At 39.8% G+C, this 27,355-nt stretch overlaps 1 protein-coding gene across 2 annotated transcripts in view; it reads right to left on the bottom strand.

Moving 5' to 3' along the window:
- Nucleotides 1-27,355, bottom strand: part of SLC1A3 (solute carrier family 1 member 3) — an 82,259-nt gene that overhangs the window by 38,341 nt on the left and 16,563 nt on the right. For both annotated transcript variants that reach the window (XM_039250529.1, XM_039250527.1), the window contains exon 3: nt 22,837-22,974. In XM_039250529.1, coding sequence (XP_039106460.1) covers nt 22,837-22,974 — 138 coding nt within the window. The remainder of the gene's footprint in view (nt 1-22,836; nt 22,975-27,355) is intronic.

The raw sequence follows: 27,355 nt of genomic DNA, 5'->3' as shown, positions 1-27,355 counted from the left end.
CATGCCACAAAATGGACGGCGCATTCACTCACAAAGCACATGTGAGGCCAATGCTTCTAAGAGGTCATAAAACAATTTAAGAAGTACATCTTACAAAATGCACTAAATGCACTAAAAAGTGAACTGGCACATCAATCTGACTTGTCGCATTTGGTTTATGAAGCTGAACTTTTGCTCAATTTTCAGTACTTTCTCCCTATCCACTTTAAAGCTTGCAATTTACAGCAGCTGTGTCCTTTTCCCTAATTCAGCTTTTAGAGGTTTTAACTTTGTTTGCTGGTTCCTAAGAATCATTTTTGGTGACATTTTCTTCCACTGTGCATCTACTCGTAGAGTCACTATGGGAGGAGAATAAGAAAGCCATGTGATGCAGCAGTGTTAGTAACACACAGCTATATTGGGTTACTTTCTTTTTACTGAACGTTTTAGGCCCAGTTTTGCTCCCTGGGTAACTCTGGGAATTCTCCAGAGGCGTGCAGAAGACGTGAATCTAGCTCTTTGTGTCTGTAACTGTACACCAGTTATTGATGCAGAGGATGAAAAGAAAACACCAAACACACATTGTTCTATTTTTAAGCTGTTGTACTCAGTTCCATGGGAGGGAAAGGTGCCCTTTCTCCCCTTGAAAGTTACCAAGAGCCAACTATCCTGCTGTAGCGTAAACTATTTCTCAACTTTCAAGACAGATGAGAGGGAGGGAATATGCAGTGTGTGTGTGTGTGTGTGTGTGTGTGTGCGCATGTGTGTGTATGTGTGTGCATACCAGTGGGAGCCAGGGGTGCCAAAATAAATCTTTCCTCACATCCGGAAATGCCTATCAGGGGAGCGAACTAGCTGGCAACCAGAAAAGTCTCATGTAATGCTCACTGTTTCAGCCGGTACATGCTCTCATGCCCTAGGGCAGAACTGCATGCCCGGGCGTTAGCAGGCACTCCACCAAATGTTAACTGAAAGATCAAATTAGTGAATCTTTCCAGGAATAGCATGGCAAAGCACTCTGCCTTGAAAGGAAGGAAGGAAGGAAGGAAGGAAGGAAGGAAGGAAGGAAGGAAGGAAAGGGAAGAAGAAAGAAAGAAGGAAAGAAGGAAAGAAGGAAAGAAGGAAAGAAGGAAAGAAAGAAAGAAAGAAAGAAAGAAAGAAAGAAAGAAAGAAAGAAAGCAAGCAAGAAAGCCAGCCAAGGCATAAGTTGGTAGTCGGGTGCAAGATTTCTCTGTCAAGCGTCCAAATGTTGGCTTTTCTGTTCTGACACTACTCAAGGAAGCAGTGTAATGAGTTTCTGGAACAGCTAGGTCACCTGGGAATTTTGACTCTTTTCCTTTCTATGTTGACATCTCCAAAAAACATACAGTATATAACCCTTTTTTCACATGAAAACAGAGACTTTCATGACACTTTCTAATGTAACTGAAAAAACTCTGGGGTCTCTAAAAATGATTGTTGCCCACCCCCCAGGAGATGGAGGACAAAACAAAATGGTTCCTTGCTATCATAAACCTTACGTTTGGCTGGAGGAAGTGAGGAATGACAGTGTGGTCACACTGCAAAGGTAGGAAAGGTTTCCTGGGGGAAGTGCCATCCCAGGTAAGTCCTGAGGGTAAGGAGGGCTTTCCGGTGAAGAGGCTGGAGAAGAGTAGACCCAGGAGGTGAGAAATGAGATGGAAAGGGATAGACAGGATCCATAGGAGACATGGACACAACTGACCTTTATTCCAAAAGCAATGTGAGGGGTAGGCTCAGAGCTGAGTTTTAGTTAGACCTAGACCGTACAGTCTTCTGAAAAAGCAAGCAGGGGACAGAGCAGGGGAATTGATACTGTAGATTAGGACTGAGCAGGTTTTGTCTGGACTAAGGTGGAGGCTGAGGCTGAAGGCAGAGTTAAGGAGGTAGAATCCACCACCCTGGGGGTGGGAAGGCCAAAGGAGGAGAATAAGTTTCTGGCTTAGTTTCTGGTTTCCACATTTCACTTTGATAAAACAACAATAACAAAACCCCTTTTTAATAGTTTTCCTGCTTTTTCTTTCTAACTTGAAAATTGCTGAATTCCCCTCCATATTTACATCTTTGCCCAGGAATAAACTTATTCTCCATGAACTCACCATCTTCATTATAATGAACCAGTCTTTAAAATCTTAGTAACTTGGAAGGGACCCGTGAGTCCTTTTTAGGCATGGAAGAGAGCTTAGAATTATGAAGTCTTTACTGGGCCTTTAAGCAATGTATTTTACATACAATTCTAGTTATGCATACACCTGGTGACTCATTCTGTAACTTGTGCCCATTTTAAGTTTTATTTATTCATTTTTGAGAGAGAGAGCACATGTACATGCACACATTTGCATGTGAGTGGGGGAGGGGCAGAGAGAGGCAGAGAGAGAGAGAATCCCAAGCAATCTTTGCGCTGTCATCACAGAGCCCCATGCGGGGCTCCACCTCACAAACTGTGAGATCGTGACCTGAGCCACCCAGGTGGCTGAGCCCACTTTGAAACAAATGAAAGAATCGCATCCTCAAAGGGTAGCCCTGCCTAACTCAATATTCTTTGGCCAGTTTTACCAGCTCCTAAGAGCTGTGGTCACTAAGGCTCTTCGAGGCATCTTTCTGTTATAGGCTTCTAGTGCTTGTACCTGTTTGTGAACCCATGGTCTAAGAGACAGAAAGATATTAAAAAACACTAGACAGATATGTTAAGCAAAATTCAGATTGTGGAAAGCTAATGTTACATGACAAACAATCTGGTCTCTTCAACAAACAAATTGCAAAAGAAAAGGAAGGGAGAGAGAGAGAAAGGTGAATAGAGAGAGAAACTATAGATAAAGAGATTTAAAAGATGCAAAACAGGGGTGCCTGGGTGGCTCAATCAGTTAAACATCCAACTTGAGCTCAGGTCATGATCTCCCAGTTCCCTCCTGGGTTCGAGTCCTCTCTGCTGTCAACATAGAGGCCACTTTGGATCCTCCCTCTCTCTCTCTCTGCCCTTCCCCAACTCGCATGCACCGGTGTGTGCATGCACTCTCTCTCCCTCTCCCTCTCTCTCAAGAATAAATAAACATAAAAGACAAATTTAAAAGATACAAAACAAATCCAACATAAGATGTGGCTTAATTCAAACCAACAAACTGTAAAAAGAAGGAGAGAAAAGAAATGGGGCTATTTGAAAATGGACTGGATAATACTATTAAGAGATTATTGTTAATTTTTAAACAAATGATAATGGGCATTATTATGTTTAGGGAAAAGACTTCTCTTTTTAGACATAGAGGATTCTACCAGAAACGAGACTTTCCCTCACGCTATAGAAAGTTCTGATCCTGTATCCAGCAGAAAATGCTTTTGTTCTCATCCCAGAGCTAGAGGTCAAAGGAGAAAAAGTGAACATGTTCATCTAACATTTAATCTTATTTCCCCATCTGCCTCTGCACTAAGAGTTGCATGCCCTATATAAAAACTGTGAAGTAGGCTGACATCCCCAGACTTGACTTTCAGTTTGCCCAATATTTTATTCCTGAAAAGAAACTGAAAGTGAAATCAATAATCCTAAAGGTTTTGAAGTAAATTTTAAATGCACTAAAGTAGCATACGGTGGAGTGTTTTATAATTCATTAGTTTTGAAAAATGCAGTGATTCTCAGTTGGGAAGGCACATCTTTCTCAAGGGTTGGGAAGAGGGGGAAATGAATATCATGGTATCAGAAAAATCTTTAGGGCCCTTTACAAGTTTACATAGCTCCTTCTGCTCCCCCCACACCAAAAATAAATCAATACAAAAAACAAACAAACAAAAACCAAGAACAAACACAAAAGTTTATATTAGCTACTATTTATCACTAAGAGGAGTGAGTTTTATACCTCAAGGATGTTGGGAATGGACAAATTTTGAGAACCATTGATCTGGACTTTCCTTTAGGATATTTTCTCAAAGTGAACTCTACCTTGATCTTTCAACAGTCAGAAATTGTTTTAGAACAAATCTATTGGAATTAAGTTCCTGAAAGAGATAGGAGGAATATCTTTTTTTTTTTTTAACGAATAATGAGCTACAGAAAAGCTAGAGCCCTGTTCTTTGTGACACTTCTCAATCTTGATCTTAAGAATGAACAGAAGATAGGATTGTTTTTTCTTCGAGAATCCTTAAAATAGGAATTTAAGCCAATTGTCCATTTTTCATGATAGAGATAAAAAATACAGAGAGTCTTTTACCCATGAGCTCATCAGATAAGTTGATTCAGCTAGGACTGACTTGGTGACTTTTATAATTAAGCACACATAAAGACTATAATAACTGAACTGTACAATTAGGGCTGTTCATTATATGTATGTAAAAGTGTATATTTGTGGTGTTTCTTTTGAATGGTTTTTTGTTTTCATATTTTTTCCTTCTGTTGAAATCTTAGTAACCCTTGAACCACAGGTCATGTATGCAGCTGGAGTCATGGGAGATCAAATTCTGCACTTTCGACACTGAGTCTTTTGACAATGTATGCGGTTGAAAGAAAGAAGAGAATCTCCATCTGTGAAGACCAGTAGCACACTTGGCCTGCTCATGCTTAAAGAAGTTCTTTTCAAGCTCCTTTCCTGATGAGGTTGTACTTTTTGAATGTGGATATCAACTATCTGTATATGTGGGAAGCTGGTATCAGCAGCTCAGTGTCACAAGAAGGCCAAGGGGTTTATCCTCAGAGAATACCATGATTGTGAACAAAGCCCATAGAAACCATAAATACCTTCTAAGGGGAACCAAATGTTGTAAAAGCCACGCTCTCAGACTGCACAGAGGGAGAGACAGTATGAGATACAGTACAGAACACATTTGGAGGTTGCTCTAAGATCTAATTAATTATGATGGTCAATGTCACAAAAACAGACACATAGACCAATGGAATAGAATACAGAACTCATGTTTGGACCCAAAAATGTACAGCCAACTAATCTTTGACAAAGCAGGAAAGAGTATCTAATGGAAAAAAACAGCCTCTTTAACAGATGGTGCTGGGAGAACTGGACAGCAACATGCAGAAGAATGAAACTAGATCCTTTTCTCACACCATACACAAAAATAAACTCAAAATGGATAAAGGACCTCAATGTGAGACAGGAAACCATCAAAACCCTAGAGGAGAAAGCAGGAAACAACCTCCTTGACCTTAACCGCAGCAATTTCTTACTTGACACATCTGCAAAAGCAAGGAATCAAGAGCAAAAATGAACTATTGGGACCTCATCAAGATTAAAAGCTTCTGCATGGCAAAGGAAACAATCCATAAAACTAACAGGCAAATGACGGAGTGGGAAAAGATAGTTGCAAATGACATATCAGATAAAAGGCTAGTATCCAAAATCTTTAAGGAACTCACCAAACTCCACACCTGAAAAACAAACAATCCAGTGAAGAAATGGGCAGAAGATATGAACAGACACTTTTCCAAAGAGGACATCCAGATGGCCAACAGACACATGAAACGATGCTCAGCATCCCTCCTCATCAGGGAAATACAAATCAAAACCACACTGAGATGTCACCTCATGCCAGTCAGAGTGGCTAAAATGAGCAAATCAGAGGACTCTAGATGCTGGCGAGGATGTGGAGAAATGGGCACCCTCCTACACTGTTGGTGGGAATGTAAACTGGTGCAGCCCCTCTGGAAAACAGTGTGGAGGTTCCTCAAAAAATTAACAATAGAACTCCCCTATGATCCAGCAATAGCACTGCTAGGAATTTACCCAAGGGATACAGGAGTGCTGATGCATAGGGTCACATTTACCCCAATGTTCATAGCAGCACTCTCCACAATAGCCAAATCATGGAAAGAGCCTGTGTCCATCAACTGACAAATGGATTAAGAAGATGTGGTTTATCTATACAATGGAAGACTCCATGGCAATGAGAAAGGATGAAATCTGGCCATGTGTAGCAACATGGATGGACCTTGAGGGTGTTATGCTGAGTGAAATAAGCCAGGCAGAGAAGGACAGATACCATATGTTTGCACATATAGGAGGATTAGGAAGAACTTAACGGAGGACCATGGGGGAGAAGAAGGGAAAAAATAGTTGGGGAAACGGAGGAAGGCAAACCATGAGAGACTCTTGAATGTTGAGAACAAACTGAGGGCAGATGGGGTTGGGGGGAGGGGAAGAGGGGTGATGGGCATGGAGGAGGGCACTTGTGGAGATGAGCACTAGGTGTTATATGGAAACCAACTTGACAATAAACTATTTAAAAAATTATTATGGTCAAAATGGTAGACTTTACAGACTCAAATTCATTTAAGAACTGTGTTCCAAATTATATTAGTCATCAGTAAAAATGTCGTATTGACACAAAACTCAAAATTCCTTGAAAATTTTCTAAAATAAATTTTCGAAACTTAAAATTTTTTGCTCAGAGTGGTTAGTCTTGTCTGTATATAAAATAATCAAATATACAGGTCTTTTAAAATTTCAACATGGAGACAGTGCAATAATTTTTAAAAACTTAATCATGGAAAGGTATTTAGAGGAATAAAGTACTATTTTTTTGCATATCTATGTGTTTGATCCTCAAAATAGAAAAGGATAATATAAACTAAATGGTAAGTTTGAAGTTGATTAATGCCTTAACTGAAAGTAGATTCTAAGTGATCACACAGAAATGCAGAATAGGTTATGTTATATATAACATAAATTTATAATGCTATAGAACGTAATAGATAATTCAAATAGGAGAGCTCTAAATGCTTGCTACAAACTCACAGCTCTCAAAGCCCATTTTAGCTTCCTCCACATAAAGGTTGGCATAAATTAAAAACAAGAAACAAAAATAAAGCTATGAAGTTACTATGATAAATTGTGATAAAAGAAACTGCTCTCTTGAAAGCATAATAATGGTTATGACTGCTGCGTTTTTTCAAAAAAACTGATTTCAGTTGTAAAAATAAAATAAAATGGATAATTGGAGTCTGGATGTTTGTTAAGAAAATAGCCTTTCGGTCAAAACTTGACCACAATTTGCCTTTTCTGGTGCTGACCAAAATTCTCTTTCCACGAAAGAACCGTTGATTTTATCTTAACTTTTATATACTCACCAGTGTAAGTAGACCAATGGGTATTGGCAGGAATACTGTACCAAAGTAAAATTGATTAAATGTGCTTTAAAAGATTTGATCTCTGTTCCTCTCATCTCTCTCTCTCTTTTCTGAGCAAAGTTTAAAATTCAGAATGCCAAAGAAAATGTTTACTTAACAAAAGATATGTTTGAATTTGAGTGTATCTTGATTGAATGTCAAAAATGGAAACATTTATTTCGAGGGATCGAGTATTCTTTGCTCCAGAGAAATTCATGGCAGCTAATTTTGCCTTTTATACATTAAAATTAATTAAATTATTTCACTCAGACCCTCTTAAAAAGTTGTTTTATGACCAGCATGTGGCTGAAAATGGAAACTGGTTAACAGTGAGTGTTTGCTGATTACTCACAGGATTCATAAAAATATTTAAAAATTAGATTCTTACTTGAAATGACCAAGGAAGAACTACACTTTTCCAATAGGGTAATTAAAGAAAACAAAAGAAAGTTAAAGCTTAGCCATGCAGAATCATGAAGCTTTCTTTGCATCTCCTGTGTGAGTATGATGTGGGCAGAGTCTAATTCTATCATAATTCTTACAAATATGTATTTTATAATGTTATGTCATCTGGGATGTATATTTTGTCAAAATAGATGCATTTTGGGCTGTGGACAGAGAGGATTTCAGTGAGAAACACCCCATGGGGCAAATTCTATCCCTAACTCTTCTATCCCAATAGCACAACGAACATGGGGTGGGTCTCTGGTTCTTTAACATTTTTGTCTGCTCCTTTGCTTCCCTCATGGACACTGCTTGTACTCCCCCACAGCAGGAATTACTTGTACCTGCAAACTTTCAAGAAATCTTTTTTTTCCCTCAAAAATTTCTTTTTTGAACATTATTTGTGAGGAAAGTGAGTGATTTCTATTTCTTGAAATAAGAAATATTGAAGTAGAAAGTTTTCAAAGACTTAGGAACCACGCAGTGGAATTTTCTCCTTAAATAGACCACAAATATGATGCCACAAATTGTTTTGCTTCTAATATCCAATTGCCCTTTCCCAGGAGGCAGCTTAAATCGTCATTGTCATTGTCAATGTGGACAGTTGCTCCAGAGAACTGTGAGGGGGAGTGGGGCTGGGGACACCTACAGAGGAGGCTGGCTACACAGCTTAATCAAAGTGGAGACGTACTGTCTGCCTTCATGAAGCTTGCATTTGGAGAGGACACTCTGGCCCTGAGCCACCAAAAGCAAATCACAGGGCTGAAGAATAAAGCCGACACACATACCAGAGTGCGGTTTTGTCTGACCACAGGGGGCAGACATTACTGAACAATGTCTAACATTTAGATTTCCAAAAAGCTTGGGATGTTTTGTTTATTTTTTGAGGGTTTTAATCTTTTGCCCCTTGTGTGGATTTCATCACAGAAAGGAGAATCTGAAACAGCAAAATAAACAGAGGAAACCAATTGTTAGTGAAAAAATCCAGCCCTTGTTATCAAGGATAGTTCATGTAATATTCTATTGGCGTTCTTTACAATTCCAGAGTTCTTTTGGTCAGAGCAAAAATCCACCCTGTGTCCAGCAGCAGCACCAACGTTGCCCTTCTTGTTGGCAACTTCAAAAGACCCAATCATCTTTTGTTTTCCTTGAATATAGTTTTGTTTTTTGTTATAAAAAGTGTTCAGTAGCTTGAATTTAGCTTATACCAAAGAGTCTTCAGAGGGTTTCTTTAATGAAACACAAAGGAATGACTTATAAGTAGCTCATACATTACATCTACATCTGAAAAAGGGTGTCAATATTTACATGAGAAGTCGCTTGGGCTGCTCATCAAGTAAAAGTAAAACTCACTGCTGGAAATTCAAGAAATTAGGTGGAAGTTGAATGAAACAATCCTCTAAGTAACTGAGAAGGACCAGTTCAAACTTTCCTTTTGGCTCTTCCATGTCAACAGGCAGTAGAAACCCTTTTTTGAAGATGCAGAGTTACGATCTGGATCTGTGGTCTTACTAGTGCTTGAAAAATGGGAGTGCCCTAAAAACACAAATATAGGGGCTCTTGTTGCATCCCCCAAGTACAGACACCTCAGGAGAGCAAACATTTCCTTTCTGAATTGAAAACAGTTCACCTGGAATTATAGCTCATAATGAAAAGAAGGATAAGAAATATATAATTCAATAGTATTGTAAACGATCTGAACAGAATTCTCACCACGGGGGCAGGGGGCCATTCTGTAAATCGAGATGTACCAGGCCACTGATACAGCTCATAAAATCTACCTCACACTAGCGGGGGTTGTATCAGAGCCTCTGTCTTGCCATCCACACTCCCTGAGTCAGTGTGGGGAGAGGTGAGGGGATGGGGGTTGATTCTGTCATCCAGAGGTTCTCTTACTTCAGTCTGTGTCTTCCCCAACCTCACCCCCAACTACATCCTTAGGGCAAACACTGGGGTGGCTGAGAAATGTGTCAATTTAGAGAGATTGTCTGATCACTGCCCTGGAGAATGTACATTCTGGCTCACCCAAGTATCTATACTACACATCTCCAAAAGTGAAATCTAGGCATGGGGAGAAAGCTCTCTGACCCAAGCAGTGTACAATGTCTGTTGAAAGCTTTGTGTTAAAACTCTAGCTGTGGTAGGTTAGAACAATGAGCAAACAACTATTTAGAATGTGTCTGCCAAAAGAATTGATATTAAGATGTTATACCTATCTTATTTAAAAAAGACATTTAAATTGTGTTAAAAAAATATAAAATTTACCACCTTAACCCTTTTAAAACGTATCGTTCAGTCATGTTAAGTATATTCACATTGTTGTGTCACCTGACATTTTTAAAATTAACCTTGTTTATATTCACTATAACTCAAGGAATTAATACATTATAGTTTAATGTAGCAAAAAGTTATAGCTGATTAGTCTACATACATTTTAAAGGATTTCAATAATATTTTAATATAGGCAAAGACTTAATATTTGAAGTCTGCTCTTTTTGAAATGAAAATGCCCAATTATAATGCCCACACTATGTATTTATGACTTCAAAAGTTTTAGCTAAAATATGACTCTTTACAGGTAAAAGCAAAACAAAACAAAACTACCACTGCCCACCCCAAGGAATAGCAAATGCTGACAAGAATGTGGAGTAATTAGAACTCTCATATACTGATGGTGGGGATGTAAAATAGTGCAACTACTACAGAAAACAGTCTGACAATTCTTCAAAAGATTAAGCAGAGTTACCATATGATTTAGCAATTCTGCTATTCATTATAGCAAAAAAAAAAAAAAAGTGAACAACCCAAATGTCCAACAACTAATAAATGGATAAATATAATGTGGTATGTCCATACAATGGGATATTATGTGGCCATAAAAGGGAATGAAATACTAATATATGTGACAACACGGACAAACTTTGAAGACATGCTAAGTGAAAGAAACCAGTCACAAAAGACCATATATTGTAAAATTGCATGCATATAAAATGTCTTCAATAGACAGATGTATAGAGAAAGAAAATAGATTGGTGTTTCCTCAGGCTGGGGAAATGGGATAATTAAGGGATGATGGCTAAGGAGTGTGGGATTTCTTTCTGGGGTGATGAAATGTTCTAAGATGGATTATGGTAATGGATACACAACTCTGAATACACTAAAAGCCATTGAATTACACACATAAGTTGCATGCATGTGGATTTTATCTCAATAAAACTATTAAAAAATTAGTGCCATCTTAAAAGGGGTGCTGGGCTGGTTTAGTCAGAAGAGCACACAACTCCTTATCTTGGAGTCATGAGTTCAAGCCTCATGTTGGGTGTAGAGATTACTTAAAAATAAGACCTTAAAAAATAGTGCCACCTTGAAATAAGGTAATCCTAAATCTACCAATACCAATAAATAATTTTAGGGACTTCACAGAAATAAAAGAACTCCCCTTCATAAAATGCCTTCTATCATTTTATATATATAAGTATGTATGTATGTATGTATGCTTGTAATCTCTACACTCAACATGGGGCTCAGACTCACGACCCCAAGATCAAGAGTTACATGTTCACGGGGTGCCTGGGTGGCTCATTCAGTTAAGTGTCTGACTTCAGCTCAGGTCATGATCTCACGGTTCGTGGGTTCGAGCCCCACACCAGGCTCTGTGCTGACAGCTCAGAGCCTGGAGTCTGTCTTCAGGTTCTGTGTCTCCCTCTCTCTTTGTCCCTCCCCTGCTCACGCTGTCTCTATCTCTCTCTCAATAAAATATCTCTCTCAATAAATACAACATTTTAAATAATTAAAAAAAGAATTACATGTTCCTCCAACTGAGCCAACTAGGTGCTCCTAGCTTCTATCATTCTAAGGAATAAGGGGGAGGTTAGTGGTGGATGGTAAAGTTTTGCAGCAAGAGTCTCTAGCAGTTGGAAGTCTGTTAACACGTTGTATGTAACTGTCTTTCACATAAGGAAAGTGTGCTTATGTGTGTATGCAGCACTTCTCAGGCACCTGACCTCACTTGGTAGTTGTTAAATCACTGTTCAGATGTTTATACTAGGAAATTATATACAGACATCAAGCCATGTTGTCATTGAGTATTTGTGTTGTAAGCTAAACCCAAATGTTTTCTCCTAAAATCAAATGATGCTGGGTGCTCAATTCAAAGGGAAAAGCAATGAACAGATTCAAGTCAATAGATTGAATTCTCTCAATTTTAAGATTTTCCACTAAAAAGTTTTCTTAAGCCTTTCTTAACTTCTACTGATTTGAATGCTGGCAGATAAAGGGGCTTGAAAACCATGAGATATTATATCTGTATGGTATTAGAGAACCTAAAATTGCCAACCATGCTTAGGTTTAATAGCTTATATTGAACATGGAAATATGTTTAGTTAGACTGCATGAGAGCCACACTATCTTGGAGTAAATGTGTTCCTATATCATATAGAATTTAATATGTAAACATTTTTTAATGTACCCATACAAATGTTATGAATTTTCATTTTGTTATTTCTAAATATGATTAAGAACTACTACATTGTCTGGCTCTAAAGCTATGTTTGGAGTCTGTGCCAAAAAGGAATGTTTGCAGATATGTCATTAAGCATGTGTCTCAAGAAAAGACTCCTAAAGTTGATTCTAAAACAAAACCAACAAAAAACCATGGCAAGATTCCAGTATGGAAGCTACTAATGTTTCCATTTTTTTCTTAAATACTTGGTATGTATGCTGATATTAAGGATTTTTTTCTTGTTATGTATCCCTATATTATAATTTGGGAAGCTTTTGGAACATGCTTTTAGGTAGATAGCTTTCAAACAATGAAACTTCAGGGCGCCTGGGTGGCTCAGTCGGTTAAGCATCCGATTTTGGCTCAGGTCATGATCTCATGGTTCGTGGGTTCAAGCTCCACGTCGGGCTCTGTGCTGACAGCTCAGAGCCTGGAGTCTGTTTCAGATTCTGTTATCTCCCTCTCTCTGGCCCTCTCCTGCTCATGCTGTCTCTCTCTTTCAGAAATAATTTTTTTTTTAAATTTAAAAAAACAAAACAATGAAACTTCACCTCTTAGCACAAACACCTTTAAGAACACTACATTCATATTACAGCTTACTTGCAAATAATCTAGCAGAGAAATAGATTCTGGAAACATTGTAAATTAAAAAAAAGTTACCAACAGTGGAGGTACTGTGAGACTACAGTGCTTTTCTGAGTTACAAGGACCTTGGAAAAAAGAACAAATATACAAAGCTATGTGTGCACATACACATATCGTGTTCATATTTTGCTCTAAGGGAAAATGGTGTCCCCAAATTTCATAGCATAAATGTCTCCTGCATCACCCCCTGCTAAAGACATGTCATGCTCTGGCTGCTGACGAGTTTTGGTGATTCATGTAAAACACTGGTAGAAAAGTCTGTACCACCAATGGAAAGAAAGTAAAGAGCTTGGTTGGCAAAACTGTCTTCAAGTGATTGACAGGTCTTGGGGTATATGTATATATGTTGGGGGATGGCACAGGACATTAAGAAACATAAAATATGTTAAAATCATCTTAAAATATTATACCTTTCTTATGTTTTCTTTGCTTTCAGAAATGTGATGACATTTCTGGCATTTGCTTCAAAATAATCCCGTAGTGGGAGAGAGAGCAGATCGGGAAGGGGGTCCAGGGATATGACAGATGAAACAAGATTGTGTGTGTATATATACAGATATTTTTTCTGGAAATTACTGACAAGTTCTGGTAATATGGATGCTGTCTTAGGAGGCCGGATCTAGGAGACCTATCTTGCTCTTCCTATAGAAGTCTTCTGAAAACATTAGCCAACAGCTCCTTCTGATTTACTTGTCCCCAGAATCAATCAAAGAACTTGGACACTGGCCACCTTTCCTGCAATACCCTGTGAAATGAAATGCCTTTAGTAATTTAGAGGAATCGTTTTTTCTCTGAGGAAAACTCAAGTAGAAACTCAAGCTGTTGTTTAAAATAATAAATAAATAAATACACACACAGATGGCAAAACCTATCTCCCCACATGAGTAAGTCCTAGAAACAAACATTTGAAAACAGTGTTACACTGGTATTGTAGATATTGATGGGTTAGTAAGACAAATGCAATCATGGGCAGTGCACTAGCTTGCAATCTGGGGACTGAGACTATTGCAAACGTTTTCTCCATGAGGCAGCTAAAAAGGTTTTAAAAGGTTTTAAAACGTAAAAACCTATATTCCACCCAGATGCAAAGTTGGCTGGATAATTCCAGCAGATCAGTCCTCCAGAAGGGAATAATTCCATCACAAACTCTTTTTTCTGCTTATCAGGAGATGCTCTCTAAACACTGAACAGAGGAATGACAGGGTACTTAGTGTGCCTGGAAATATACAATCCATGACATTGTCACTGAAAGTCTTGTCTGGCTACAGAAAAACTGCGGGGGGTGTGTGTGTGTGTGTGTTTGTGTCTTTCTGTTGGTAGACATTCCAGCATCTTTTTACTTGGCTTTCTGGGGCACAGACAAGTCTTTTATAATGGAACACAGGTACCCAAACATTTTCAGGGTAAGTGGTTCTCCTAGCAGAAGTCCATTCATATGAGAATCAACAGACTGTCTCTGTGTATTTGGGAGTACTTTTATGTCTTGCTCTGTATATTTCTATATTGCTTTGCTCATACAAATGGTAAGCATTCATTTTTTAAATGAGTTTAACTAAAATCATATGGAATAAATAATGAACCTATGTCTTTGTGAGCATGTATTAGTAGGGGTGAGGGAAAAATCAGAGAAAGCTTCCTGGAAGATGGGGTATCTGAACTGATAAGGTCTGACCTAAGTGGTCATACCCACAAAGAATGATTCTAGAAACACTGTATAGTGTTGGCCCTCAACCCTGGGTGTACAGTAAAATCACCTGGAGAACTATAGAGAAACATCAATTCCTAAGCCCCATTTCAGACCAATTAATTGAAGAATTTGGGGGAGGGTGGAGGGAGGTAATGCCAGGGCACTACATCTAATGCAGTGTAATTAATGTGAATGGGACAGTACAGACTCTCAGAATGTGAATTGCAGAAGTAAGAGGTTCATAAGATGGCATCTCACTGTGGAAACACCCCTGTCCCCAGCCCCCACCCACAACTTCCAGTCCTTGGAAAAACATCTATTTCCAACGCCTCCCATAGACCTATAGTTCCACAGTGGTTTGAGGAAATTGTTATATTGGTAATATAAGGAGGAAAAATCTTATTTTTCTTAGCGAATGAGTTAATTTTAAAGAAAGCTTTTAAAATTCTTTTCTTTTTAATTTTTTTTAAAAGAAACTTTTAAAAATTTCCTACCACCCAGAACTGATCGAAACCACTGGTTAACTTGAAAATGCTGCAATTTATAGATAAGAGTTCTCAACTCATGCAGACTGAAGCCTTCTGGAAAGTCATATCTGACACAGAGCCTTGAGCATGCGGCCTCTGATCTTTCAACTCAAGAACTGTTCCATTTTTACCGCAAACATGTTTCCACACATATTCACTTCTGAGGGGTTAGGTGATCACAGGCTGAACTCTTCTGAACCAGTGGTTTGTTGCAGCTCATACAACAGCTGACCCAAATCCAGCCAGTATTATCAGAGGGTTAGGTCCAGGACTCTGTCCCTACTCAGTCATGTGACATGTGGAGCACCGAGTGCAGTTCTGGGAGTGGGTGGGGTCCAAGGGAGGGCAACCAGGTGATGAAGAATTAGGATACGAAGGCTGTGTTTCCTTTGAGTCATTGGAAGAACTCTCATCCTTCATCGTTCCATGTGACACTATTAGGACTAGTGGGCAGGCCTTACAGGAGACAGATTTCAACTCAATAATTTGGACCATCTGAGAGTGGAATGTTCAGGCAGCAGCTGATAGCCACCTTCAGGAGGTGTGGAGGGGGAATTCCCGCACTGGGTGTCAGGCTGCGCAGTGTCACCTCTACCTGCCTTCCAAGCTAGGACAGTGTCAGGTCTGCTGGCTCCCTTCCTGTAAGCTGAATGGCTCCCCTCAGAAAGGGAAAGTTTTTGTGGTCAAAACCGTGTCAGGATACTCTTCTCTCAGACTTCCCATCTGTAAGACCACATTCCCACAGGGCCATTTTTACTGGGAAACCCACAGGGTCCCTCCCCTGGCTCTTACTGCCTTTAATGGTGCAAGAGTCAGGTGTGAGGAAAACAATGAGGAACAACAAAAACAATGCTCCTTCTCTCAGCTGACACAGCTGTTTCTTGCTGGGGAGCAGTGACTTCCTGCTAGAGAGCACTAGTTTCTGGAATGCCAGAGAGTCTGGAACAGGGATGCTCCCAATGCCCCCTGCATACTTTGGACTCACCCTGCCTGGGTCACCACTGCCTCATCATATTGCAGTCACAGGTCTATCTCCCAACCAGAGTTTGAACTCCTTAAAGTCAGGGGGCTTGTCTTCTTCATTTTGGTACCCTTATGTCCTAGAAAAGTGGCTGGCACATTAAAAAACCTCTACAAATGGTTACTGAATGAAGTTGTCTGTAATAGAAAGGTAGACTTTTTCTGAGGTAGCCAGACTTCAATGATTTGGTCTACATCTCGACAAAACCCCAAATCGACTAACATTTTTTAAAATAAGTTTTTAAAAAGAATTACTCAGGTTTCCTTTCTTTTTAAAAAAAATTTTTTTTAATGTTTTATTTATTTCTAGGAGAGAGAGAGACAGCGTGAGCAGGGGAGGGTCACAGAGAGAGAGAGGGAGTCACAGACTGAAACAGGCTCCAGGCTCTGAGCTGGCAGTCAGCACAGAACCCGACGCGGGGCTCGAACCCACGAACCGCGAGATCATGACCTAAGCGAAAGTCGGACGCTTAACCGACTAAGCCACCCAGGCGCCCCCAGGTTTCCTTTCAATATGATGCAAAACAAACAAACAAACAAGCCAGGTGATCTCTACCCCACGAATGGGTCTTCCCATTATTTTCTACCACCTCCTTTTCTAGATGGACATTATTTGCCTCCTTTCCAATGTTTCTAAGCAGCTCTAAAGAGGCAATAAAGCAGGACCAGCCTATTGGCCTCAAATGAGCTGGGCTCAAGCTTCTTTCTGGCTGGCTTGTTTCCAGGCCACCACGAAGACTTAGCGTGTTGAGACAGAGACTCAGTTTGTCCAAAGGTCTGGTTTGCAGGAAAGGCTCGGCTCACTGCATATGGAATTCGCTGCCCTGTGGATTCCAGGGTGCCACACACAGGGCCCGAGTTTCTCAGGAAAGACTGGGATGGGGAGTTGTATAATCAATGAAAATATTTAGAATTATGCAACTGTGATAAGGTAATCACATCCCATGCTTCAGGGCAGAAAGTAATCCCCTCCAGTGGTGAGGAAGGAATTCTCTCTGGCTCCCATGTTGTTACTCGATTAACTTCATGGTTTCTTCAATTTACCTTTATTTATTTTTTTAATGTTTATTTATTTTTGAGAGAGAGAGTGCAAGTAGGGGAGGATCAGAGAGAAATGGAGACACAGAACCTGAAGCAGGCTCTAGGCTCTGAGCCGTTAGCACAGAGCCAGATGCAGGGCTTGAACTCACAAGACATGAGATCATGACCTGGGCCAAAGTGAGGTGCCCCTCTTCAATTTACCTAGGAAAGTGATGGCTATGAGGATCGCAGATGAAGCATGGTACCTGCCTCTGAACTGAAGCTGTCTCTTCTTGCTCTAGAATATTGATTTATACAAAGCAGACCACCGGGACAGCTCTCACTGATGCTACCATTACTGCCAAAAGTTTCCACTAATTGAGCACATGCTATGTGCCAGGTATAAATCCTCACAACATAGGTACCCATGACATAGGTAATGTTATCACCTTCATTTTACAGAGAATGAAAGTTTGATTTTGGATACAAAAGAACTGTTATTTTCCCAAGGACAAATGGGTTCCAAAGATTTTTGTCCTTGGGAATGTTTAGGCAGAAGCTGAACAATGACTTGGAGGAGTTACTATGAGTCCAGGTGGACCAGAGCAGTGTTTTCCAATGTGGGGTAAACACAGTGGTATTGGGTGTTCTGGTGGGTTAGGAAGCCCTCCTTAATTAATATTAAATCACATAGTGAGAAAGTCATTCTTTCAATTCTTAGTCCTTGTGTTACAGGAAAGACAAGTCTTATTGTGGTGCTAAAATGCATTTAACACCTCATTAACATCCCCCCCCTCCAAAACACACACCTTTTTAAACAATGAGAGCACAGGTCGCAGGCTCTCAAAACCTGTGGCAGGCAATAGAAGCAATCCAGAACTTTCTTACATTGTAATTTATTATCACCTTCACTAGACTAGTAACAGGGAGTTTCCACTTTCTGTAATGATTAGAAACATTGGAAGAAAAGTATGCATGTGGATTTCAAGAACATTCTAAGTAAATGACAATGGGGTGGTATCCATATAACTTTGGGATGGAGATGCCATGACTTGAAAAATCAGGTCTGGACTCATGTTCCTAAAATCAGTCAAATGTCCTTCTCGTTGCCCTGGCTGCCTTCCCTCATTACCCCACTCCTAGAATTGCACCCACTGCTCCAGATGTCACATGACTGAGTAGGGACAGTGACTTGGATCCCACCCTCTGCTAATACAGGCTAGGTTTAGGTCAGCCATTGTATCAGCTGCAACAAACTGGTGGCTCAGAGTTCAGCCTGTGGTCACCTAACAAGAGGTCACCTAACAGAGGACCAGCCTTACCCCCTCACAGTTGGAATTAGGATTTGCTTACGTATATTGTGTGATTAAAGAGATGCAGGGAAGCTCTCCCTCTCCATCCAAAATACATCCTCGTGGGGACCATATCTTTGTATTCATGGATCTCTTGTTTCTAGCTCAGTGTCTGACATAGTAAGAACTCAAAAAATAGCTGTTAATGAATGAACGAATGTTAAAAGATAAACTTCATCTGCTTTATCATCTCAGCTCCAGGGTGTCCTACGACAGGCCCCAGATACTGCTGCTACTGTTGTTGTTGACATCCCCCTTCTGCTCACCTTTACTTACACTGTTACCCAACTCACAGAGATGATCTGTCAAGTGGTGCTCCTGGCTTCCAGAAAGTGGGAGACACAAACAATTCCCTCTGAGGTAAGTGATTGAGGAGGAAAAGAAGAGATGAGAAGAGAAGAAAGCACTAGTTTTCTGATAGTTATGTCTACAAAGTACAACCTGAAGTGGAGTTTAATTATTATCTAGTGAATTTAATCAGGCTAAAGCAGCCAAACCAACTCATATTTCTGGCATAAAATATCTAGTTTGGCAGCCTCTGCTGACCAAATCAATAGAAATTGGCGCCAAACCCCCATTTTATTGTGTGCTGTGTTGGCACAGACTTATTCTTCCTCTTCAAAAACACAGGTACTTGAGTACAAACCTAGCCATTAGGCTTGCTCCCAGCTTCTCTCTGGCAGGTTCTGGAATTGCTAATACACATCAAGGATATTTGGAATGACTGGAATTTCAAATTTGGGGAAAGGAGAACACAGCTTATGGGAACTTTAGAGCCACAATTCACAAACATGAATGTTTCAAATATTAAAACCTAACTTAGATTTCTGAGTTTAAATTATTTTTTAATGTTTATTTATTTTTGAGACAGAGGGACAGACAGACAGAACATGAGCGAGGGAGGGGCAGAGAGAGAGAGGGAGATGCAGAATCCAAAGCAGGCTCCAGGCTCCAAGATGTCAGCACAGAGCCCAATGTGGAGCTCGAACTCATGAGCTATGAGATCATGACCTGAACCAAAGTTGGACATTTAACTGACTGAGCCACCCAGGTGCCCCTAGATTTCTTAGTTTAAATGTGACTTTAGTACAATGAAATGTACAGAATCTTCTAAAACAAAATACCTAATCCAACAAATGCAGTAAGGGCTTCATGCATTTCCATTTCTGTCTGTTGAGACTCTGGGACTTTTTGACTTAAAAGCATTAAGTCTGTCAAACATTTTCACACTGGGAAATACTTTCTGTGGGAGCATCGCCCCTGAGTTCTTACTCCGGTGTTCCTATCGGGTGCAGGAAAGGTCAGCACAACTGTGACACAGAAGATGGAGAGAGGTTTTCCAATAGCTATTTGTTTAAGTGGCAATAAATGCAGTGTTTAGTAACACAATGCTGACTTGAGCTCTGGCGTGAACTGTCAACACCTGAATCAGGCCATAAGGGAAACCCAGTGAGAGCTCTATGGATGCACCAGCCCAGCAGTACATTTCTTGCAATTAATGCCACTGACATTCACACCTGAGTTCTTATATGGGTAGCCCAACAGTTGGACTTGGCCTGTAGATGAGCGTTGTTTGGCTTGCAGTGTTTTGTTCTGTAAATTGTACCAACGTTGAAAAACTAGGAGGTTCTTAAAATTTTTTAGATTTCTGGACTCTCTTAAAAAAATCAGAAGATTTGGCCCTTGTTGACACAGGGCAACAATTGGCTGAAGCAGATAACTTTTCAGGTCACCATAGTCTCCTTGCCTCCCATTGTCTATACGATTGTGCAGCTGGATCACTTTCTACTCATCATCACACTTGTCCCTGTTACTTCTCCTGTCACACACACACAAAATAATTCTCTGTATCATGACTCTATCATAGAAAGAAAATAAAAGTACCCTGAAAGGGCAGATTCATATATAATCATCACCTGCTTGGACACGGGAGGCATTTGAGTATGCCTTTCCATTCTAAAGTAATGAACCTGACCTTGTTCCCTCCCTAGACAACACATTCTCCAGTAGCATCTCCCAACACACACAGGGGTCCTCCAGGGATGTATGTAATTTTTAGAGATTCCTCCTCCTCCTCATTCCCATTGGGTCATACCCTCTGCCCCCTTTTGGGTTTGGAATCACTGTATTTAAAACCCTAAAGGAAAGTCTTATTGAATCAATTGTTCATTGTAATTGATCATAAGTATCCAAAATATTATGTAGCTTGGAAATTAATCTTTTGAAATTAATACCTTACAAAGATCTTTGGCAAACTAAATTATATCATTTTTTTCTTTTTTTGAGAGAGAGAGAGAATACACACACTGGGGCGAAGGCAGAGAGAGAGAGTGACAGAATCTCAAGCAGGCTCCACACTCAATGTGGAGCCTGATGCAGGGCTTAATCCCAAGACCCTGGGACCATGACTTGAGCCAAAATCAAGACTTGGATGCTCAACCAACTGAGCCACCCAGACACCCATATATCCTTTGTCTTAACACAGTCCTGGAAAAGGGCTGAGACTCTCTTACTGGTCCCAAGTGGCAGTGTCCCCAGCTTACAAGTAGGTTACATTTTAAAAGTTTATTTTACATTGGTTGCTTGCAGCTTATAATTCCTTTCAATATTATGTTGCTAGTTTTTCCAAGGTTTGCCCATAAATTTCTTTTTAACCATGCAAAGAGATTGCATCTTAGTTTATTTCCTGCAAAATTATTCAGTGAAAGCTTGTCTTCCTTCAATAAAGTTGATGTACTAAGTACTAGAAAATATCAGGAAATTCCACTTGGAGGTAATTGTGGAGCAAGATTGCAATTAAGGGGAAATAATATTTTCTCTAATTGTAACAAATAAGGGCTTTCCTCTTGGAAAGAGTAACATGTGGGCTTTCAGCACAAATACCAGAAAGCAGAAACTCTAAATGCTGGTCCCACCCTTGAAAGACAGTATAAAGGAATCCAGAACCCAAGTTTGCATCCAGGAAGACTGCAGTGACTCAAGTCAGACACTGGCCAGTAGGGATGGTGAAGAGGGGCACTTGCTCCACTAAATAAAATGGCACATGTGAGTTCTGTCTTCTAAGAGCTACTGTGAGAACTTGCTTCCCAGAAAAATATCAACACGTGGATAATAAAATGAGAATGTCAGCTCCCGTCAGCATGAATCTAGCTTTTGTGATAAGAATTGGGACTGCTAGGATCACCCTGGTCAGCAATGGGCCAGGTCATTTCAGAAACAAGCATCCCAACCATCCGGCCTACATGACTGCTTTCTGGGCAGTTCACCCTCCAATGGGAGACTCGTGTATGTGCAAACACTTGTTTAAAGACCTGAACAAGTGGAAGCCAGTAGAGACCCGCAAGGCGTTGGGGGAAGAGCTGACATATTTCCTGTCCAAGTTAGGCTGGTCCTTGCAGGCGTGCAGCAGTCAGAATCTTGCCCCATGACTTTTGAGTTGTGCTATGAAACTCTTACTACACAGAGATCTTGAGAAGAGATTATAAATATCCTTGAGGACTCCCTGGGAGGGGAAAAGATGCTTGGAGCCAGCTCACATAGAGGTGGAGTGAGGTTCCCATGGAATGAGGTTCCCAGTGAGCCAAGGGTGGAAAAGAGAACAAGGTCAGTAATACATGAGTTCTGGGCTTTAGCTACAAACCTAGAAACCACCCTGCTGGGACAGGGTCTATGGACATTCTTTCTCCATGTCAGAGGTGTGCTGTGGGGAAAGAGAAGAGTGCGCAGGATGGAATGTATAGTAAATTTTTTTTTTTTTGCAACTTCTTGATTCCATTTGTATTCACCAGTCACGTGTACAAATGACTCTTGAAGCATTTCCCATACAGGAGTCAACTGTTATCTTACTGTCACAGAAAATAGATCCTAACCTGCAAGGCTTCCACTCCTTGAGAATCCAAGTGTCAGCTGACAAAAATATCCAGATGGGGAAATCCCCGCCCCCTCCCCATTCTCCCACCAGCCTCCAAGGTAACGGGGTTGGGGGACAACTCGAGAAGGAAATGAAATCATGCGGGTTCACCAGGAAAAGATAAAGTGTTGGTGGCAGCAGAATTGGTGAGTGTGTTGTGGGCATTACCTCTTGATGAGGCTTCCAAGAAGGCTCCCGCTCAAGTCCTGGTGGCTCTGAGAACAAGCATTCTTGCATCAATAGCTAATAGGCTGTCCAACCAGATGTTATCTGGGTGGGATAAGAGGGTGAGAAAACAGACCTGTTGTACGCTGTTGTCAACTATATCGCTGTGGTCAGAGAAGGCTGGTTGTGTAGTGTTTAGCAGGGTGCCTCTTTTGTAGTGAGGCAGACTAGATTACTGGTTGTTTAAATCCGTTTCCTCTTGTGATTGGTAAAATACGAGAGTTAAAATCATTCATGCATTACTAAAGCCTCCTTTCCATCATTTTTGAAGGGACTTTATTTTTTTTCTAGAACAGAGCATGCATCCAGCAGAAACCTAAAGCATTTGCTTTTCTAAGCGATCTTTTGCAATAAGCACACTTAAAAAAAAAAAACAAACAAAAGAAAACAACACTGCATATGGTACCTGTGACAAGACTGGAGATTATAAGTGGTAACACCAGCATCTGTAACATCCTCATCAGAAGTTCCCCAGGAAAAGAGAAGTACTTGACTTCCCGGTAGCTCATTTTGTATGGTCGGAGGGTAAATCCCAGGATTGTACCTGAAGGGGGAAAGAAAAGATAGAGGAAAAATGAGCCCTTTTAAAAACTGAAATAACAGTCCTAAGAAAGTAAAGAAGTATTTGGCTGGTGGTCACTCCTGTCTGACGAGAGTACATTTATTTAAGCAGCAAATATCGGTGCTGCTTTAGGAGCAAGGGGTGTGCCTGTCTCTTCCATCTGGAAGGGTCTGGCTGAATCCAGGGCTTCAAGTAGGACTTAGAGAAAAAATGTTACTGGCTTTAGCAAATGAAAAATTTCTTCGTCTAACTTAAATGCAGGAGAACCAATTTTGACGTGGTTCAGTACAGAGTTACAAAGATAGGGACATAACTGGGAGACAAATCATGTATCCATGAACAAGGCAATGTAGAAAAAAACCCATTATTACAATGAATTTTCTTTGTAACAAAGGATGTTAGGACTGCTAACACAACCACTTATTAAAGGGCAGTATGATTTCATTTTTTTTCCAATTAAAAGAATTCCTCTTGTTCACATTGTTAATCCATTTCCATCACCTCCCTGTCTGTACACCACACTTTCTGTCTACAGGGTCTCGATATTGCCTTGGCAACTGTATTGTACAGACTTGTTACTTTCTGGCAAGAAAAGACTCCAAAATGAGCAGAGATCTTTTTCTAAAAAATTTCCCTGAACACTTAGGGGAGAATAAGAGAAAGAGAAAGCAACTTTCCCCTTCATTTTCCTTCTGCTCCTGGAACTTTAAAATATATTTTAAAAATAGCTTTATATGTAAACTGAATTACACATGGTAGCTTTCAAAGTGTTTGGAAATCGACAAACCTACTGAATAAATGTACTCCCTCCCCCCTCTCCTGAATTTACTTTCCTTGCCTAAGAAAACTTACAGATTCCATTATTGTAAATATTTTCAAAATTTTTGCCCTGCTGTTACTAAAACATGTGCATTAGAGAGAAATACTGAGTTATCTAGAAGCTAGAGGTTAGGGTAGGGGGAGAGAACACTGGGTGGACATAAGTTTTTCCAAAGGAAGCGGTCCTTTAAGGAAACAAGATCATCCTAACTTCTTATGAAATCGGCTCCTTCTGTTAGGAAATGAGACGCAAAGTTCATTTCAAGTATTACAGCAACCCCAATTTCATTTCTTGGGTCTCAGCAACTGTGAAGATTATATACTATGATAACTGCAATTATGAGTCTGAATCTACGTGACTAGAAAATCTGGCTGATCTAGTTCTCAGGACCTTTAGGAAAATATTTATTGCTTTTCCCCAATGTAACAGTAATATGTTCAAGAGAGAAAAAGGTGATTTGGAAAATATGGAAAAGAGAAGGCAAAAGCCTGCCTACATTGGTTCTCTCACTTAAATAGCAAATAGCTAATGCTTACTGGGCTCTTACCACATGCCAGCCATTGTCAGTGCTTTACTTGTGTTGTTATATTTAATCCTCACAAAAACCCCTGCAGGCAGGTTTATTTTACCACCAGTGTACTGATGGAGAAATCTAGTCATGGTGAACTTCAAACTTGCTGGATTTCAATAGCCACTCAGTATCAAAGTAGAAAAACTACTCAAGTGACAGAGCTGGGATTTAAACCCAGGAGTTTGGACTCAGAGCTCACATTCTTGACCACCTCACGTACTTCCCACCTCTCCAATAGAGCAAAGACAATTACTGTTGGTGTTTCTGTGAGTTTCTTTCCAGAATGTTCTCACACAGGGTTAAATATATGGAAATCACACAGAATATACTTTTCCACATGTAGTCACCATAAGTATCACTTTTAGGCCGCGTGATACCGGATCCAATCATTGTACCAAAATTTACTTAATACTTTCTTTGTTGTTGAACAGTTAGGTTGGTTAGCATTTTTTCACTTTTATGAAGAATGCTATGATGAATATATGAAGGCTATTTTATAACTAGCAATATTTTCTTAGTGTAGTTTAGAGAAAGGAAACCAGTGCATTAAAGAATATGACTGCCTTGATTGATGTTATCAAATTGTCTTCCCAGTGGGTTGGCCCAATAGTTTAATGTTCCATTAGTGAATGAGAAGGCTTTCACATTATCTATACAGAGAAAATTATCATAAAAATTGTTAAAACAAACATTTGTGAATGTGATGAGTATTTAGTATTTTTTATTTCCTTTCAATTTACTTAATATCTAATGATGTTGACCAGCTTTCCTAATTGTATTTTCTCCATATGTTTACTAAATTCTAATAGTTTAAGAATTTATGTGTGTGTGTGTGTGTGTGTATAAGTATTTGGTATAAATTCTTTACATAATAATTATCCTTTGCCTATGTGTAACATATTTGCTATATGCTAATACTCTAAATACTCTAAAATATACAGGTGTTTTGCATTTTTATAAAATATGGTCTGCAGACCTTTTTCATTAGGTGATCTCTTCAAGAGTTATAAACTTTAATTTCCATCCTCCCAAATTTGATAAATATTTAATTCATTTTTCCTTCTTTGGTTGCTTGCTTTGTTTGCAAATATTGAACCTTTAATCTTTCTGGAACTTGGTTTGAGGTAAGGCATTTAGTTCCAGTTTTTGGTGTAAATTATTCAACACAGCATCCTCACCAGCACATAGGAATTATAAAAGGCTCTGGTAATGTCTGGTTCTTTCCTGCTTGTTCATATAAAGGCCAAGTCACGCTGAAATAAGTGCTTCATCTTATAACAAGTAAATAAATATTTATAAATCTTACTTTACTTCCAATCAAATGGAATTTCACTGGAATTGATTGTTTTCTGATCTTTTTTTAAATGCATTTGAACGTTTGTCATTCAATTATAACATAAAATGGGTGCAATAAACACAAGATACTCATTTTAGTCACCTGGAATTTGAGCGTATTAAGCTATTAGGAATTTTAGACATCTCCCAAGTGACAAGTTAAGACCAGACTTGGTTTTACAAGTTCACTTCTAAGTTGGCTGTTTGCTATTAGACATGTAATCACTCAAATACAACATTATTTCCAAAGATGGGTAGGATCCTGAATAGTCCAGAAGTTATTTGTTAAATTATTTAAGTTCAAGAAATTTACATTATTTAAGTTATCATTTAGGAAAAAAATGGTAGAACAGCTGCTCTACCAATGATAAGGGTAGAGACAAGCCAGTTAGATGAAGGGATTATTCTTTCTAAACCTACGTGCATTAGACCCCATTTCCCAAGTCTAACTCTTGCCAACACTGACTATGTTCTTCTCTCTTACAGCCACACTAGCTGTATCCAGACTCTCTCTCCTTGGGAGCTCCGTGTACTTCTTCCTCCTCTCCGCCATCAAATCCCACATTTACTCAGTGCCACCAATGTTCATCTAGGTGCTAGGAGGGAAAGTAAGCCAGCTCAGTGAGTCCTGGGCAGTGGGTGAAGTCCACAAAGGAGACAGATGCCTAACAGAGCAGCAGGAAAACAGCCAGGGGGCAGTCTCAAGAGGCTTTTCTAGTCAACAAGCTGATCCTGCTTGGAAGAGTGGTCCTGGCATCAGCTACTCTAGAATGTCACAGTTTCTTTGCATTCTCCAATACGGAACCCACATTTTCTAAAAGCTCTTCTTTATAGTAGAAACAACACACAGGAGTCACCATTTATAGGTTCAAAAGGAACAGTTTCAGGTCAAAAGCTTTGAAGAAAAGAGTTGTTTAGAGTGATAGCACACTGCAAATACTCTTCGGATCAGTGTTGCCCCTGACTATGTTTTGGTCTGTTTACTATCTTTGGGTTTACCAAGTGAGCACTTTCTACTCCTAGGAAAGAGAAGATTATGTTGGGAGGGGGAATACTGATTGAACTCTTAATGGGCTCAATGGTGGCATGATCCTCATCACAACTTTATGCGGTAGATATGATCATGTCTGTTATCAAAAATGAATACACCGAAGCTCAAAGCTAGATAACTTGCTCAAGTCTACAGAGTTAGTAAGTGATTGATTTTGGGAATTCTAAAGAAAACCCAGTTCTCTTGCTTTTTTTTTCTTTCATAGTTTGTCAAGTTGGATTCCACATAACACCGAGTGCTCATCCCAACAAGTGCCCTCCTCCATGCCCACCACCCCCCTTCCCCTCTCCCCACCCCCATCAGCCCTCCATTTGTTCTCAGTATTCAAGAATCTCTCATGGTTTGCCTCCCCCTCCCCACTATTTTTCCCCTTCTTCTCCCCCATAGTCCTCCGTTAAGTTCTTCCTAATCCTCCTGTAAGTGAAAGCATATGGCATCTGTCCTTCTCTGCCTGACTTATTTCGCTCAGCATAACACCCTCAAGTTCCATCCATGTTGCTACACATGGCTGGATTTCATTCTTTCTCATTGCCATGTAGTATTCCATTGTATAGATAAACTACATCTTCTTGGTTCATTCATCAGT

The sequence above is a fragment of the Hyaena hyaena genome, unplaced genomic scaffold (genome assembly GCF_003009895.1).
Source record: "Hyaena hyaena isolate Hyena2069 unplaced genomic scaffold, ASM300989v1 scaffold_372, whole genome shotgun sequence".
Taxonomy (NCBI): Eukaryota; Metazoa; Chordata; class Mammalia; order Carnivora; family Hyaenidae; genus Hyaena; species Hyaena hyaena.
This window is presented reverse-complemented; position numbering and strand designations above follow the sequence as displayed.